The 19,329-nt window shown below is 38.0% G+C and overlaps 1 protein-coding gene and 1 pseudogene across 6 annotated transcripts in view; both read left to right on the top strand.

Moving 5' to 3' along the window:
* The first annotated feature begins 355 nt into the window (after window positions 1-355).
* LOC127450958 (uncharacterized) lies at window positions 356-9,497 on the top strand (annotated as a pseudogene).
* A 3,954-nt stretch (window positions 9,498-13,451) lies between these two features.
* LOC127449939 (potassium voltage-gated channel subfamily C member 1-like) overlaps window positions 13,452-19,329 on the top strand; it is a 99,939-nt gene continuing 94,061 nt past the window's right edge. For 5 of the 6 annotated variants that reach the window (XM_051713577.1, XM_051713580.1, XM_051713578.1 and 2 more), the window contains exon 1: window positions 13,452-14,254. In XM_051713577.1, coding sequence (XP_051569537.1) covers window positions 14,193-14,254 — 62 coding nt within the window. In that variant the 5' untranslated portion in view covers window positions 13,452-14,192. The remainder of the gene's footprint in view (window positions 14,255-19,329) is intronic. The other variant, XM_051713579.1, reaches the window with a different exon arrangement.

Genomic DNA, 19,329 nt, shown 5'->3' with positions numbered 1-19,329 from the left:
CCATCAAAAACAATGTTCACAATTTTTATAAAGGATTTTTTATTGTTAAAATTTGTTTAAGCCTTTTAAGTGTTTAAGCGGTTTCTTTTAAAGATTTTAAGTTCCCATATGAATGAGGACTGTTTTATTTGACCCAGTTGTATTTTGTGGGTGATGTTGTTCAGGCTGTTTCTTTTTGAACGGAGATGCGTTCTCATTTCCGTAGCAGCGGATAATCATAAACTTTGGACGACTCCATTCCTATGAATGGAGGCCGCATTATCTATCACTAACACAAAAAGGGTCTTATTAACATATTTTTTTGTCTAATTTTTTGTGTTTATGAATTTACAGTTTTGCGCATGAGTGCATGAAGATGTATAACCAGAGACGTAAGGTCGGCCAAACCAGCACAAACATTGGACACGTGTATTTATCTCTGCCATTTAATTTTAACAATACTAAGGTAGGTAGGTTGAACATCAAATTGGGTTTACCAACTCGATATTTATATGGTTTGTTTCTTGAATAAGGGCCTTTTCAAACCAAATGCGTTCTAGTGCTAAGAAAAGGAACGAAAAAGATAGCTGCATGTAACGACAACGGGCACAAGCACCATGGGTCCATTTCCACTCAGTGACTTTTGGAGAACAATGCAAGGTGGACTATTTTAGTCTTGTTGTAAGAGCCACACTTCCTGCTGCCAGTTGGTGGCGCTATGACCGTGACCCAAAATAGTCTAATCTATGTGATTAGCCCCCAAGACTTTAACATCTCAATTGTGATCTAAATCACACATTGCACACAGAAGATATGAGACACTTCCTGTTTCACATTTTTTTGCCATTAATTGAATGCCTTGCCATGTCAACACCATTGGAAATATCAAAAATCTGTTCACAATTTATAGCATCTTCAATGTCTTGGCATAATGTTGTCTAACTGTGGTGACAGTCTAATGAATCCCCTACTTTCCCACACTTTTTACAGTGGTGTACCCCTCCAAACGTTCAACATCCTTTTGCGTACCCCCTTTCTTATGCATAGATAACATTCACACAAGGTATTTTGAAAATATGTATATTTAGCACAATTATCTTTGTAAAACAACTCCCTTATATTAAACATGTTATATTTGTACATGCTTTGTACATGTTATATTAATCATATAAATATTGAATAAATGGCTTACCGATTGAGATGGGTATGCTAGATATGATATAACTGCATAACTTGAAAACTCTCCCCTCATCACGTCACGGTATGCAAGAATAGCGTTCAGTTCTATGCCTGGAATTGCGCATCATTGCAGGTATGACATTACCGGCAGACTTTGAGCATTGCGGTTAAGTATCTGTGCAATTGTGCGGTCAGCTTAAGGTGCTTTTTTATGTCACATTTGACACTGTTAGCAAGGTTGAGCTCATTTGCTGAAAAAACATCAAGCAACAATGTAAAAACAGGGCGTGCGGGCAAATGTGAGTGAAAATTACAGCGTGTGAATGTGGAAAATTATTTGGCCGCACCGGATGTCTGACACCTGTCATTAAAGCTTATGAATACCATCAGAATCAAAACTCCCTATGCATCTAACCTTAAATAGAAATTACGTTTTAAACGCGAAAAACAAAACAAAACAAAAAAAAACAAAAAAAAAAACAGACACACTAAAATCATGGACGACTGACATGTGCGAGTCTGGTAAAACAGTGAAGGATCAATTTTACTTGCTAGCATTAAGCTACGTCACCTAGCAGTGTGCTGTGCTGGCGAAAAAGATACTTGTGTAACACACGACGCATGAGTAGATGCATTTTTTTTTAAACGCAAAAGATTGGGTTATTTCATTGCATATTTATCTGACCTTTATGACACAACCATTTTGGTGTGTCTACACTAGAGGGCACACAAAATAATTTTTGCCAGGTGAGAAATACATGGACTGGGTTTGAATGTTATTTTAGACTGATAAAATTAAAAGAACGGTAAATCTCAGAATTTTATTCGCGTACCCCTATTGCCACCTCACGTACCCCCAGGGGTATGCGTATCCCAGTTTGGGAGACACTGCCCCAGGAGAACTATTTAAAAGTTCAGAGACTGCAATATTCAAAAAATACAAAATGGCCAACTTCCTGTGGGACAGACCTAGTAACTACAACTATGAAAGTTGTCCGGCTTGATGAGAACTATATATGTACCAATTTTGGTGACTGTAGGTGAAAATGGGAGTGCTACAGAGCCCCCCCTACACGCCCATGCGCAAACTTTTGCCTAGACCAAATGGCCAATGACTCTAATGTGTGTGCAAAATCTCATGAAATTGTAAGCATGCCAAGTGCCTCAAAAATAGCCAAATATAGGTAGAAAGGAATAATAACAATTAATGCATTGCCATGTCAACATTAAGAAATCACATATCCCTTAACAAATTTATATCAACAGTGTCTTGACATTATTCTAAAGAATTTTGAAACAATTAATTTAAAAATAAAAGGGCTATTTCAAAGTCTGTTAAAAGTGCCATACTTCCTGCTGCCAGTTGGTGGCGCTATGACCGTGACCCATAATAGCTGCATAAATGTGATCAGCCCCCAATAAAAACATACAGCGGAATTTTCATCAAAATCATACAATGCACACAGAAGGTATAAGGAACTTCCTGTTTCACATTTTTAGCCAAAAATGTATTGCTTCGCCATGGCGACACCATTCAAAATAAAAAATCTGTTTGCAATTTAGCATCTACAATGTCTTGGCATGATGCTGCACAAATTTGGTGCCAGTCACATAAATCCCCTAGGAGGAGTATTAAAAGTTCAGAGCTTGCGATTTTCAGAAAATCCAAAATGGCCGAATTCCTGTTAGGCACAGCTAATGACTATAATTATGAAAATTGTCCAGCTTGGTGAGAACTATATATGTACCCATTTTGGTGACTGTAGGTGAAAATGGGGGGGGTGCTGCAGAGGCCGCCTTACACCCATTTTAAATGAGGCACTACAGAGCCCCTCCTACACACCCACGCGTGAACTTTTGCCCAGACCTAATGGCCAACAACTCTGTGTGTGCAAAATTTTATGAAATTTTAAGCATGCCAAGTGCCTCAAAAACACCCAAATATAGGAAGAAAGGAATAATAACAGGTAATGTGTTGCCATGGCAACAGTATTTAAGATATCAAATATCCCTTTACAAATTTACATCAGCAGTGTCTTGACATTATTGTAAAGAATTTTGAAGCAATTCATGTAAACATAAGAGGGCTATTTCAAAGTCTGTTAAAAGTGCCATACTTCCTGCTGTTGGTGGTGCTGTTGAATACCGTATTGTGAGCCAAAACAAATCTTACATAGAGCTGCTTTAAATATTGATCGGTTTCTCACCCACACTTATCATATTTCCTCTAAAGACATGGATTTAAAGGGTTAGTTCACCCAAAAATGAAAATTCTCTCATAATTTACTCACCCTCATGCCATCCCAGATGTATGTGACTTTCTTTCTTCAGCATAATATAAATGAAGAAAAACTGAAAAATATCTCAGCTCAGTAGGTCCACAAAATGCATGAATGGTGACCTCTGAAACTCCAAAAAGCAGAGACAGTCAGCATAAACGTCATCCATACGACTCCAGTGGTTATTTTAATGTCTTATACAGTGACACGATCGCTTTTGATGTGAAAAAGATGAATATTTAAGTCCTTTTTAAACTATAAATCATCGTAATCGCGTTGGCATGTTCACGCAAGAACTGACACACGTGTGACACACCCAGAAGAGCAGCACTGTTTACAACTGAATAAGAGAAACCCTGTACAGAAGCTTTGTTGGTTTTGGTTTAGATCTGTATTTGTATCTATATGTTTTTCACCATGGTGTTTTTGTGCTTATCCTGGATGTCTAAACTGAGAGAAAAATGTGAGATTATGTCCGTAACATGCCATCGTGAATACTCCACAATCACCACGTGAACTGAGCCCTCTAGTGACATGAATGCGCATACTGCTGCTGACAGGAAGCGATGATTTACAGTTAAAAAAGGACTTAAATATTTATCTTTTTCACATCAAAAGCCATCGTGTCACTTTAGAAGACACTGTCGTATGGATAACGTTTATGCTGACTGTCGGTGATTTTTGGAGCTTCAAAGGTCTGATCACCATCAACAATCATTTTAAGGACCTACTGAGCAGAGATATTTTTCTATTTTTCTTCAAATGTGTTCTGCTGAAGTAAGAGTCATACACACCTGGGATATCATGAGGGTGAGAATTTTCATTTTTGGGTGAACTAACCCTTTAAGCACTGGAGTCATATTGATTACTTTTTTGCTGCCTTTATGTGCATTTTGGAGCTTTACATTTTTGGTCACCATTCAATTATATTGTGAGGACCTACAGAGCTGAGATATTCTTCTAAAACTCTTTGTTTGGGAGTCATACACATCTGGAATGGCATGAGGGTGAGTACTATCCCTTTAAGCCATCTTTACACTGCAAAGGTGGCACAGAAGCTGCATTTCAATCTGACTTTTGTGAGGCATTATGTGTTAATGCAGAATTTTTGAGCAGGCACAGAGAAGGCTTAACTTGCCTGTGTGAAGAAACCTTTAAATAATCTGTTAGTGTTTATGCTGTAATACATTTTCCAATGCCACAACAGTACAAGTGGAAGTGATATACAGATACCTTCAACTACCCTCTTGTCACCGCCCCAGAGTGCCCCTCTTCCACCAGTCCTCCGTCGTCAGAACAGATTGCCTGCCTCTGCTCACTTCTCTCTCACCTCACACACAGAACATGATAGAAAGCCACTAAATGGACCACTGAACAAAGAAATCCACTCGAAAGCCCCTGCGCATTGGACCACACACTTCCTCAATGAGCTGGCCCTCAGGGTGAGATGAGTGTGTGTGTAGGAGTTTTGTTTTTCTTTGGAGAATGACCTGTTTTAATATAAAGATCTGCCTTCTTGTTTGCTCCTGGATGTTACGTTTTACATGTGTTTCTCTGCAGCTCAGAGACCGCCTAACAGATAGGGTTGTCTCTAAACACATCAGTGAAATGCAGGACCACTACAGAGGTCAATCAGCAACACAAGAACCTTTGGTTGAACACTGTAGCACGATGCAGGTGAGATAAAGGGGCTACACATTTAGTGTGGTTCTGTTGTGTTTAAAATATATATATATGGTAATGTGCAAAAGTCACATAAGATGTTTCACAAAAACATTTATCTTAAGATAGTTATGTATATCTTCAGCTTTAGTGTGTCAATAGGAAATATAAATTTTAGACTCCCAAACATTACTTTTGCAAATAGAAAAGATTAGAATAGAAGAACAGGGAGCCCTGCAATAGATATCATGTCCCCCACAGACCCCCTACTAAACATCAAGTCAGTCTGAGATTACATAAAGAGACAGAAGCAACTGAGACAGCCTAAATAGATAGAAGAACTGTGGTGAATTCTCCAAGAAGCTTGAAACATCCTATCTGCCAACAACCAAGAAAAACTGTGTCCAGGAGTAACTAGGAGAATTGGTGCTGTTTTGAAGGCAAAGGTGGTCATCGCAAATATTGATTTAGATTTTTTATGTTTACTGGACTTTGCATGACATAAATTGATAAATGAAAACTATTTATGGCATTAATTTTGAAGACATCCTCACTATGCAACATTTTTCACAAGTGCCTAAAACTTTTGCACAATACTGTATATATAGATTAAGCACACATGTAAAGGGTCATAAAATTAGAATATAGAGTGAATAGAATATAATAGAGTGACATAAAATTAAACTAAATATATGTTAAGGGACAACTGTACACTATAAGTGGGCTTAGGGAGGAACATGAAGGTTTTTGAGGGTGCTGGAAAAAGATATGTATTTTTAAAAATGGTGGGGAGAGGGGAATTTAAAACATCAATGTTAAAAAATGCTAATTCATGCAAAGTTTCTAAATGGATAGCTCTCAAAGCCATAAGGATTCAGCAGCTCTCAGCAGACAGCAGCTTTATCTCCACCGAAGCTTCTGATACCTCTCTTGATTTTAATCAGGAACTATACAGACAGCTGGATGCGGCGCAGACCATAGTACAACCAAGACCGACTTTAAGCACTTTAGCAGGTAACCTCTACACCACCAGAGGGCAGTGTGAATGCGTGGGTGGATTAAGTGCCAGTTTTAGTCTTAGACTAGACTGCTGATCTGAAGTCAGCAGTGATGGCTTCTGAAAAGTTTTGGCTGAGTTCAAAGGGTTTACAGATGTGATCCAGTCTCTAGATATAAGTGGAGGGTAATGCACTAATTTGGGTAATCTGTTCTCTGGATCCCATTAGAGTGAAGCATCCACTGGAAGAATTTCAGGGGCAATGTAAATCATAGTGAGTAATTTATTGTTAAAGCTGTTAATGCTGACTTTGATAAGCATTTTTTGACTGTGCAGCTGCAGACCAGATATCCTGCATTTGTTTGATCTTTAAGTTAGCACTGGGTGCCATTTGTGATAGGGCCTTTAAGTGCAGTCAATGGCAAGCGCATGTGCAGACGATGCGCACAGAGGAGGACCGTATCCGCCTGTCGAAAATTTCGCTAATGACGAAATTTGCGTCACGCATACTGTGCACGGAGCAATCCGCAACGCGGTGGCGGACAGCCGAAGTATACTTTAGCCTTGAATGTGCATTATCAGATGTTCTAAGACAGAGGGTTTCAAACTGTCATCTAGGAACCCCGAGGAGGTGCTAGGGGGTCCGCAGAGAATTTCAGAGGGGGAAAAAAGTGTTGAAATGTTACCCTTTTATTCTGCTTTCTAATTATGAGGGTGGAAGTCATGTGGTTGATATTGTTTTATTCTAATGACACCCATAGTTTTTCCTTGCCACTGTCACATTTAGCTTGTTTATAGGGGTTTGTAAGACAATATTCTCTGTTATGCTTTTTTTGAAAAAATATATATTGTGAAAGCTAGGGGTGTGCCATTATCTGTATTTAGGGGTCAAGCCCTGAAAGGGCGAAGACCCCTATTGTAATCGTTAGAGTTTTTATTATTATTATTATTTTTTTTTTTCTGCCATGTGAGTCTGAGCTAGAGGACAGTCTAGACTGATACCACAGCAAATTTGGAGTCTGTAACTCAAACCCTTTAGCGCCACCAACAGGTCAAAATTTCACTCATGTTTACGCTAATAACTTTTGAACTGTAAGTCCTAGAGACAAAATTATTTTTTCCCTGATTCCTGAGCTCACGCCGAGTCGAATGCATACTTTTTGATTTCCGCCCGACTAGATTTTCCGGCATTTTAAATTTTAAGGAAACACATGTTTTCGCTGCTACTCCTACAATTTTTGTCCGATTTCCACCAAAAGTGTTTTAAAGCGATCGTGAGAAAGATCTACACAAAAAAATCTTTTGAAATCGTTCCTGAGAAATGGCTTCAAGAAGTTGATGGCGAGCATGCCAAAATGGATTTCTCCGCAACACTTTGACGGACTGTGACAAAACTTGGTATGTGTCATCGCCATCATGCAGCCATTGGCCAATCATCAACAAATTTGACACTGAGCACACCAAAATGGACTTGAGGCTGTATGTTTGCATTTTTGTGAGACTGGTCTTGTTAGATTGTGTGGGTCATGCAGAGAACAATGATACCATGGTTGGCCATGATTTGATTTTATGAAACGTTGCTATTGTTGCTATTACTCCTATAACATTTGTCCAATCAACATGAAATTAAAACCTGCTGATTATTTGCAGACCATGCCTGAAAATATTAGCAAATAGATTTTTGTTGTATAGAATTGATTCACAAACAAATTTGAAAGCACCAAATTTATAAAAAATACCAAAGAGGAATTAAGGCTGTTGCATTTGCTTATGAAAATATTTTAGGACCTTACCCTGGGGGGTCATTATGAATTCTGGATGCCCTGTAGTAAACAATGGCTAAATGTGCTTGCTTGAAATATTTAAATCAATTAGACAAATTGATTTCAATAATCAAATTGTTATCAATGTACTAATGTATTGCTGCTTGCAGCTATATTTATATCTGTATCTGTTCATATGGCAAAATTGTCTGTATCTGTCACCGGTTGCGGTCAAAACTAAATAAAACGCCCATTTTTAAGTGTTACTCTTACATTTATAGTTTCTAATAATAAAATATGCCATTTCAAAGATAAGAACGATAATAATAATCATAATTATTATTATGATTATTATTATTATTATACAATTATTATTGAAAAACGTTATTTAATAATTACATAATTTATTAAAATAAATCAAAACTGTGTTATATTTTAGCATCTTCAAAGTAGTCACCCTTGAGTACAGAAATGTACTCTTGACATTTTCTCAACCAAATTCTTGAGGTATCACCTTGGGATGCTTTTTAAACAGTATTGAAGGAGTTCCCATCTATGTTGGGCACTTATTGGCTGCTTTTCTTTATTATTTGGTCCAAGTCATCAATTTCAAAAACTTTTTTTAATTTTTTTATTAAATTTTAGTTTTATAATGAAATAAATTAATATTGTGGCACAGTTATATTTTTGTCTACAAAACTAATTTCAAACATTTAGGCATACGCAGAATTTAGGCAGAAACGTGAAGATGATAATTTTTCTGTTAAAACTAGTGTATTACTTGAGCTATAAAGTTTAAATTGCCCTCCTCCTCTTCACACTCCTCTCTTCATAACATATTTATGTATGGCAGTGCATAACATAGGGAATGTCTCTCTTTGTGCATATTGTTTTAATAGGTAAGCCTGCCTTTGCCAAATTCATAGTTGAGGTGAACACAGTGTCATCTTTGAGAACAATTTGTTTAAGAGCACTTAAACGTTCTTCCTGTGCTATAGCTGGTAAGAGGACATTCTTTTATTGAGAGAGCAATGGTATTGCATGAGTGAAGAAGTTTCCTCTGCTTAGGAATGAAGAGCTGTATTCTCAGAGGACCCACAATATCCTAAATGTGTTTCTATTGACAAAGTAATATGTGAGCTAAGTGAATGGCTAGCACAGTGATAAGCCAAGAAGATAATGGACCCCAAAGCACAAGTACATGCCGGCAGCATTTTCTTTTGCTTTTATTCCCCATTTGCCTCCTTTCCCAGTATCTTTCTTGCCAATGATATTTCTCTTTTTCAGGTCAAATTTGACTCCTTACTCTGTCACAGATGCAGCTAGCTTTAATGGAACCCTTACCAAGAGTGGAGCTCACAGCCGACTTCCTGCTCACAAAGCTCCATCCACTTTATCATATCAACCTTGGCTGCATTGCTTACCTCTGCCTTTGCCCCACAGGGGTAGAAGAAGTCTGTATATGGTTTTACTGTACCTGTGCCTGCACCAAAACGTCCTGCCTCTGATACTGCACAAATTGGGGTGAAACAACAAAAAGATAATGGTAGAGGTGTGTTACTGTACATTTTAGGGGTGCCCAAAATGTATTGTACAGAAAATCAGGTATATGGAAGAAACAAAATGTCTATGGCGTAGGAAAATAGACAAAATATGAGGATTGTTTGATTTTAAGGCCTGCTATAATAATAATAATAAATAAAATGTTTTCATCAGTATTGTTTGAAAGTCATTCTTTCCTTTGTCACTCAAGGGATCAGTAATACTGTTAATAGAAAACAAAAACACGTTAAGAGTGATTGGTTGAGATATTATTGACATATTGATATGGAGTGTGTTTTTTGTGTGTGTGTGTGTGGGGGGGGGGGGGGGGACAGGGTTTGTTTAGCTTTAATCGGAGCGTGGGTGCCTGTTTTTTCCCATTGTGCATTACTTAACATGCAATGCTTGAGTGCATCTGATGTGAAAACTAAATGCTCTTGAATATTACAGGGAGCATACTAAAAAAGAGGGAAGCCCAGTGCAAGAGTGAGACAGAAATATTGCTGATGTGCCAGTTGGCTGCACACCGAGACAACCCAAGAGGTTTACATAAACTCTACCGTACGCAACTTGTGAAAGAAGAGAGCCCGAAAGAAAACAGAGAGGGTAATAGTGGAAAACATGAAGATGATTTGGCAGAATATTGCAGATTAGTCAGATTTTTGTTCAGTTTTTCCACCCACTTGCTCTCCCAACATCTCACTCTCCTCCCCCAGCTCTGCCTTCGGCAATATGCCTGAGATAGAGTGAGAGCATGACTGATTTAAAGCCATATTTCGATATTGGGTGGATTGAGCAATAAGCAACAGGTGAAGGCAATGAGTATGAAAGGGAGGAGGTCTCTGCACTGCTCTCAGTGCTCTGTTTTGAACTAGGGTTGTTGAACAAATCTTTTAAGTGAACAAATCATTCTCGTTCACTTCCATTGTTTCGGTGGTGAATGGCTGTGTTTTTTAACAAATCAGTTAATGATTGAATGACTCACTTATCACATAAAAGACACTCGTTTGTTGCCACCTACTGGAGTAAGTATGCAATCTCCAGAAATGGTCACTGAACGAATCAGTAAATGAATTCAAACGGAATGATGAATCAAAATCGCCACCACTATTTGGAAAGCCACGAACACTGAACTCATTGCTTTTGGACTGTATCCACAGTTTTCCTGACTAACGCGATCTACTTCATGTCATCTCCCGACTTGGATGAGGCACTGTCAAAAGATCTCATCCCGATTCTGTTTAATATGCTAAATATATGTAATTTAAAGGAATATTATGGGGTTAATAAAAGTTAAGCTCAATTGACAGCATTTGTGGCATAATGTTGATTACCTCAAAGATTTATTTTGACTCATTCCTCCTTTTCTATAAAAAAAGCAAAAACGGAGGTTACAGTGAGGCACTTACAATGGAAGTGAATGGGGACAATTTTTAGAGGGTTTAAAAGGCAGAAATGTGAAGCTTATAATTTTATAAAAGCACCTACATTAATTCTTGTTAAAAATCATGTTTTATTTGAGCTGTAAAGTCGTTTAAATGAACAATTTTACAGTCATTTTAGAGTTTTAGAGTTTGTTGACATTACATCACCATGGCTACGAAGTTGTAAAATTGGCTTTAACTTTAACACAGAAAAGGTTAGTAAGTGATTTTGTCAGGCTAAAATCATGTTTACATGCATATTATGTCTTGTGGCTATACTTTTGAAAAATTTAGTATTTTAACGTGTATGGATTGGCCCCCTTTCACTTCCATTGTACCACTGTAAGTGCCCCAGAAATATATATATATATATATATACAGGTGCATCTCAATAAATTAGAATGTCGTGGAAAAGTTCATTTATTTCAGTAATTCAACTCAAATTGTGAAACTCGTGTATTAAATAAATTCAATGCACACAAATTGAAGTAGTTTAAGTCTTTGGTTCTTTTAATTGTGATGATTTTGGCTCACATTTAACAAAAACCCACCAATTCACTATCTCAAAAAATTAGAATATGGTGACATGCCAATCAGCTAATCAACTCAAAACACCTGCAAAGGTTTCCTGAGCCTTCAAAATGGTCTGTCAGTTTGGTTCACTAGGCTACACAATCATGGGGAAGACTGCTGATCTGACAGTTGTCCAGAAGACAATCATTGACACCCTTCACAAGGAGGGTAAGCCACAAACATTCATTGCCAAAGAAGCTGGCTGTTCACAGAGTGCTGTATCCAAGCATGTTAACAGAAAGTTGAGTGGAAGGAAAAAGTGTGGAAGAAAAAGATGCACAACCAACCGAGAGAACCGCAGCCTTGTGAGGATTGTTAAGCATAATCGATTCAAGAATTTGGGTGAAATTCACAAGGAATGGACTGAGGCTGGGGTCAAGGCATCAAGAGCCACCACACACAGACATGTCAAGGAATTTGGTTACAGTTGTTGTATTCCTCTTGTTAAGACACTCCTGAACCACAGACAACGTCAGAGGCGTCTTACCTGGGCTAAGGAGAAGAAGAACTGGACTGTTGCCCAGTGGTCCAAAGTCCTCTTTTCAGATGAGAGCAAGTTTTGTATTTCATTTGGAAACCAAGGTCCTAGAGTCTGGAGGAAGGGTGGAGAAGCTCATAGCCCAATTTGCTTGAAGTCCAGTGTTAAGTTTCCACAGTCTGTGATGATTTGGAGTGCAATGTCATCTGCTGGTGTTGGTCCATTGTGTTTTTTGAAAACCAAAGTCACTGCACCTGTTTACCAAGAAATTTTGGAGCACTTCATGCTTCCTTCTGCTGACCAGCTTTTTAAAGATGCTGATTTCATTTTCCAGCAGGATTTGGCACCTGCCCACACTGCCAAAAGCACCAAAAGTTGGTTAAATGACCATGGTGTTGGTGTGCTTGACTGGCCAGCAAACTCACCAGACCTGAACCCCATAGAGAATCTATGGGGTATTGTCAAGAGGAAAATGAGAAACAAGAGACCAAAAAATGCAGATGAGCTGAAGGCCACTGTTAAAGAAACCTGGGCTTCCATACCACCTCAGCAGTGCCACAAACTGATCACCTCCATGCCACGCTGAATTGAGGCAGTAATTAAAGCAAAAGGAGCCCCTATCAAGTATTGGGTACATATACAGTAAATGAACATACTTTCCAGAAGGCCAACAATTCACTAAAAATGTTTTTTTTATTGGTCTTATGATGTATTCTAATTTTTTGAGATAGTGAATTGGTGGGTTTTTGTTAAATGTGAGCCAAAATCATCACAATTAAAAGAACCAAAGACTTAAACTACTTCAGTCTGTGTGCATTGAATTTATTTAATACACAAGTTTCACAGTTTGAGTTGAATTACTGAAATAAATGAACTTTTCCACGACATTCTAATTTATTGAGATGCACCTGTATATATATATGTATATATATATAAAGAAAAGGAGGGGCAAGTATTTTTTTGTGGTGATCAGCATCATGTCACAAATGTTGTCGATTGATCTTAACTTGTATTGAACCCGGAATATTCATTTAATATGCTAAAATATTAGTTTAGTGGCATTAGCCACTAAAAACGCCGATGACAGCGAAAACACTTGAGACCGGAAAACGAAAACAGGCTTACGATGTGATTCGTGGAACATTTCCGCATTTAGGAAAAAAGGTGTATAGCAGCACTCGAGGAACACTGCTCAGATTCGAGGACGGAAACTAACTGTTGTGTTATAGACGAACATAGACATTCACAGTGGATTTCAAACGGATTTTTTCAGCGTTCCTTAATTAGCTAATAACATGTGTTTTGATCATTATTATTATTAACTCTGCATTATAATACAAATAATAATTATATACAAAAAACGTGTTAATATGCCTGTATAGCGAAATGTCCTTGGCGTGTAGATGGTTAAATGACACAGGGTGGGGTTTGGGGAGGGGGCACCAGCTGCCACCTTCCCCTTTAAAGAGCTGAAGGGAGGGAAAAACACAGAGGGATCCCATGTCACCATTCCATTAAGGACTAAATTGCATGGAAATACTGATTTGCCTAAACAAAAACATCGACAGAAAATAAAGAGGGATGAAATAATAGAGACAGTTTCAGCAATTCGATTTCGTGGTCGACATGGTGCTTGTTCGGCATAAATAATTTGACTCAGGCATCTCAATCTGCAACTAAAGACCGGGTTACGTTCATTTTAACACCGGACAACGGAAACAGGTGAAGATACGGAAGAAAGGATGCTAAAACTGAGAAGAAAGGGGCAGTAGACTGCTAATTGAGTGAGTGCATGAAGATAAAATAGAGAGAGAGAGAGAGAGAGAGAGAGAGGTGTTTCCCCGATGCTCGTGTCGCTTGGTTGATTAGACTGTTTTGTTTAGGGAATAAAAGTAAGTGATCAACACAAGCCTTATTAAATCACAGACGTGCAAATAGTCTATACAAGAAAAAACATGTTTGATAAGAAAACAAGGATGACAGTAACACCCATGTATATAGCAGGAATAATTTATTAGAGGGACAAGGGCAGAGGAGGAATATAGGCGATAAATAAAATAAATATATATTTTTTCTGATGCTATTTTTATATCACTGAAGGAGCGGACCTACGCACCATCATAGCACAGTGAAGTTGCGCTGTCTTGAGCTGGCAGGTGTTGTAGCACGGACATATTACATTATTCATAAACTAGCCATTTTTACAGAAAAATCTTAGGGTTAGGCATTCAGCACAGTCGATCGGGCCACACGCTGTGAGGATCACTCCAAAACATACTCAATTCCATCTCACATTTTTGTGCAGTTTGTGCGTCCATGTGTGTGTGTTCAAGAACACGCACACTGCACGCACGCGAACCGAGCCAGACCGAAAGCGAGTAAGTATTTAACATAGGTGTTTGTGGTGTGTGTCTGTGTCGTGACCTTGTGTACAAGTGACAAAATATCACTTCTATTCAAAATGTTTCTGTCTGTTTGTCCGGTGTGCTGAGGCAAAGCAGGCCTGCACGCTCTGTCAGTCAATGGACTCAACAAGTAGTCAGGTCTACTTTGTTTTTGCCACTTAAATATTCTACCCCTTCTAAATGTGTGTTTGAAGGTATTTCCTCACTGCATGGAATTGTAATCCGTTACATACCGATTTTTTTTTATTATTTTCAAATATATGAACGTTTCATGCCTCACAATCTTTGGTGTCTGATTCCCCCCCACCCCACCCCCCCACACCTCAACTTAATGGGTAAAGGCATAGGTGTGTTAGTCCTCTTTATACCTGTCTGGCCACTAGACAACTCCCTCTTTCTCCTCTGAACCAGTTCGAAAGCTTAATGCCCTTCTGTATTTTAAATGTGCACTCAGTATTTTTTGCTCTTTAAAAACTTTTACTCCTAAAGAAATTAATTGTAATTGTAAAACATATGTTTAAAATCAAGACCACTCACAAGAGATGGAGACTCTAGTCATATTGGTAACCTTATAAAAACTGTTTTATTCTACATGGAGAGGGTCCCCTCATGAGGGCTGCCATGTTAGGATCACGTGACCAGCCAAATACTACTTGCTTAATCTCCTTAATCACCTTGTTATTGGATACATTAACTCATGGGTTAAATTAATCATAGCTAACTGTAAATGGTGAATTTCTACACTGACATCTGTAATTGAAAACTTCTGTTTGAATGATGCTACATCCAGGCCCCTAGGTGTCAGCGTAAGTACGTATGACATATAAAAAAATAAAAAAATAAAAATACTGAGTGCACCTTTAAGGGATTTTTTTTTTTAAACTGTATTTTGTTCTTTTTTCTTTCTTTTTTTTTTTTCTTTTTTTTGCATGATCTCTTCCTTCCTCATACCACATTTTTCTGTAATCAAGTACAAACAAAACTCTACAAAGTAAACCGCTGTTGAACGTGGACGGAGATGTTGTTTCCTCTCCTTTGTCTCCCATTTCTTCAGTGCCATGTCTCGTGATTACTTCTTTCCCATTTAACATCACACACCACCTCTTTTAGTTTGTTCCTCTCATGTTGCCTCATGTTTTGATCTCTCCCATTCTCCCCACCTCCATCACTCACTCACACCCCATCAGCACTAGCTGAAATGATGACGATTTCTCTCCCTCCTTAAAACTGATGCTGTGATCTTGCTTCCCCAAAACATACAACCCTGCCAACCAGTCACCTGAAATGACATCCCCATTTCACTCTTTTTCCTTCCTCTGTTTTTATTTATTTATTTATTTATTACTTTTTTTGGTTACCCTACTCCATTCTTTCCCACTGCTAAGAATAGTTTCCATCAAGTTCATGTGTGATTTGGCTTAACACAATTATATCCCATCTCTCTGGCTTCATTCCCTGAGTACTTAATGGGAGACTATAAAGGGATGGTAATTAACCGGAGAGGGCACTTTTATTAATTAGGTTTTAACGATAGCTGAAGTTGGGATGGAGGGAGTGTGGTTATAACTATCTTAAGACTACTGTTAGTGCTAGTCTCAGTGCTGTCACTGTAAGATGAGTCCTCTAAGTCCCTTTATTTCTCTCTCTCTCTATTTCACCTGAAAATAAAGACTTAGCCTTTTGAAATAGGCTTCTGTTCGCAACAGTCAGAGTTGTAATTCGTTTCAAAGCAGAGGTCAAAACCTGACAGATGACCTTCAGAGTAAAATGTAGTATGTGTGCATGTGTGCAACTGTGTTTGTGAAGAAACAGCGTCTCTCTCTAGCACAGAATAATTTCATTTTTAAAGTAATGAATTGTGCTGTTGTGTCAATGTGAATGTCTATGTTTTCTGTGTGCAAGCGTCCTTGCACTGTTAATTTGTTCTGTCTTTCATTTTCTCTCTCCTTACTATTATTCCACAAGAGACACCAATATGAGCAGCCCCGCTAAGTGTAGCTTAGTGCTCACAAATAAAAGACAGAGAGAAAGAAGGAGGGATTGCAAAAGCCTTACCAATCATTGGCTCAGGCGCCCTGTTTGAGACTGAGATAATACCTTTTTTAATTCATCCAAATCAGTGACTGATTTTAACTCATGAAGTGATTTCAGCTCATTTAAATGCTGTTAGACCTAAAAAGGGACACACACCCATGTACAATATATCAGCTAAAGAACAGATGGTTTGCATAAGGCACCCATACTTCAGACAGAAGTGGGGGAGGGGGGGTGTGGGGGGTGGTACTGCAGTATTTTGTGGTGTGCAGTTCCACCTTGAATCCTCTTGGTGGCCTTTGAGCACCACTGAGCTTCAACTGCAGTGGGATACCGAGTAGAAATATCCAAGGCACCTACACTGCACCAGACAGAGAGAAAGGAAGATAGAGTGAGGGTATAATGCAGACACACTACAGCATACAGTATGAGAAAAATAACATAGATCTTTCTATATCTGGTTCAGTTTAACTTCTTCCTGATTATAGTGCATGCATTTATCAACTCTTTATTACATTGTTTCTATCAATTGAATATTTCATCAATGTAAGTGCTTCATTTACCTTTACTGCAGTCATTCCTGTATCCTCGGTCACATTCCCCACAGTGGCCGTAACCTGTTCTCTCCCTTTTTCCTTTCTCTTCGCTATCTGTCGTCTATAGTGCTGTTGTCTTTTATAGGCGTATCTGTCCTTACAAACAACCACCATCCCATCGGACATACACACTTAATGTACTCCCCCCTACACACACACAGTGATTTCCCTTTTTAGCGGGAGCCATTTTTGCTTTGTCAGCACACCTTGTACACAATTTTCCAGGTTTATCTCAGTTTTCCTATTCATAATTTCTTTATCCTTTTTGCGGCCTTATATTATTTATTTCACAACAGGCTTATCATACTGTATTTAAACACATGACCAAAATCTGAACTCATGCCAATGGATGAGCCAGTGTTGCTATTTTGGGCTGCTCAAACAAATAGGGCAATATTTTTGTAGTGCATGAAAGCCACAATGTTTACACTTTTCAGAGAAATCAACCCACAAATGGCTTTAGTAATACAGTATGTAAGTACCTACAATGAGATTCGATAAAAGTAACTTAAATGTCAGCTTCATTTTTGTGTTTAGTTTATCTCCATTTTTGGCCCAAAGTGTTTGCTTTAGGACATCCAGTATACAATATTGTCTTCACTCTTGCATTTAATAAAATGCCTGCAAATTTAGCCCCTGGACATCTTTTTCGCTCCACTTTCTCGCTTAAATTTCTGGTGGATATAGAAACAGTTTAACGTGTCAGTTCTTAGCTTTTAATGATGAGCTGAAACATGTGCACTGTCCATGGTGCTGATAGGAGAAGTCTTAGTGTTCTCACACTCCCGTGTTGTTTCAACAGTTAATTATATAAACAGGAGGACAAAAGGGAAAGCTAAAGAAAGCATGAACTGAGGCGTATAGACAAGGCTTACTTAGTGAGGAGAGAAGTTATAAGATATGTACAATATAGAGAAACTATGTAGTACAGGTAAGCAACTTAAGATATAGGAGAGTTAATGTGAGCGTCCTGAAAAGAAATGCAAAAGACAGCACAGCAGAATATGGGAGTACTGCTGATTTGTCAGTGAAATCTGACCCATGTATGATGACACCACGAGTGATAGAACAAGGAAGAAAATGACAAAACAGAAAAGACAGATGGAGATTATACATTCCCACACTGTAAAGAAAAATCCTGTTAAATTTACGGTAAAAAACTGGCAGCTGTGGTTGCCAGAAATTCACTGTAAAAATAAGGTAACTACGCTTCAGGCTGCATCACCGTTTATATTATTAAATGATATAAACTTAATACTTGAACCTTCTGAAACTCTGCTTTTCTCTTTATAATGTATTGTTACTCACCGTAGTATTTCATGAAGTTCATCAGTAGTAGCCTTTCCAAGAGCAATGACCAATAAACATGTAGAGACAGTGCTCAGTGTCACTCACACAAACACTAAAACACCATCAGGGTAACACATGTGAAATTAAAATAATGCAACAAACTTTAACTAAGCTACATCCAATATAAAACATAGAACACCTCAATGTAGATAAGTGATATTAAAAATAAGAAGAAACAACTATTCCCATAAAATATAATGAAATGTGATGGGTAACGCAGGGAATTCTGGGAACGCCGATTATTGTTTTTTGGGGGTTTTTTACCGTAATTTTAACAATAATTTACCATAAAAAGTACATGTACTCTCTTGTTAAACATAATATATATATTTTTTTACCATTAATTATACTGTAAAATCATACTTTTTACATGTAGAAAATGTTTTTTACATCATTGCACTGTAAAATTACATGCATTGTCTTTTTAAATATATTATAATTTTTTACCGTATATTTTAAGGTAACTTCCAATTTACCAATTAACGTTTTTTTACTGTAGAATTTTTTACAGTCTTTTACCATTAAAATTATGGACATTTTCTACAATGCAGCTCCTTATTTCCAAAATGGGCATTTCAATTGTAAGGAGGAAAATTAGTACCAGGAGTCATTTGTTTCACTGCAGCTAAAAAGTACCATTCAGTTTTTCCAGCACTGCTCACTTTCAAGTTCATAATGCAGGTAAAAATGCAAGGTGCTACTTGTAAATGGTTGTTTAGATGAATACAAACATTCTTAATGTAATATTTTCATTTTGAAGGTTGCAAACATACAATTAGAATTTACTTTCTTTGACGCCAGCAACACGGAGGATAATACTGTACATACACTGTACTGAATGGTCTGCATAACATTAGCACTGCTCAGAGATAGATAGATGGAGAGAGAGATAGTGTAAGAGTTAATGCTCTGCAGTCTTTTCTCCCTATTTTGTGTAGCTCAGCAAATAATCATTCTGCCTTTAGCTTTTCTCGCTCTTCCTCCCACCATACCTCTCTTTCTCGCTCTCTTCCTTTCGCTCTCTCTCTCTTTCCATTGGATAAGCTGAGAGCATGGTGCGGGGAGGGG

This window comes from Myxocyprinus asiaticus, chromosome 13, assembly GCF_019703515.2.
Source record: "Myxocyprinus asiaticus isolate MX2 ecotype Aquarium Trade chromosome 13, UBuf_Myxa_2, whole genome shotgun sequence".
NCBI classification, from domain to species: Eukaryota; Metazoa; Chordata; class Actinopteri; order Cypriniformes; family Catostomidae; genus Myxocyprinus; species Myxocyprinus asiaticus.
The sequence above is the reverse complement of the archived record's forward strand: the minus strand, read 5'-3'. Positions and strand labels throughout refer to the sequence as shown.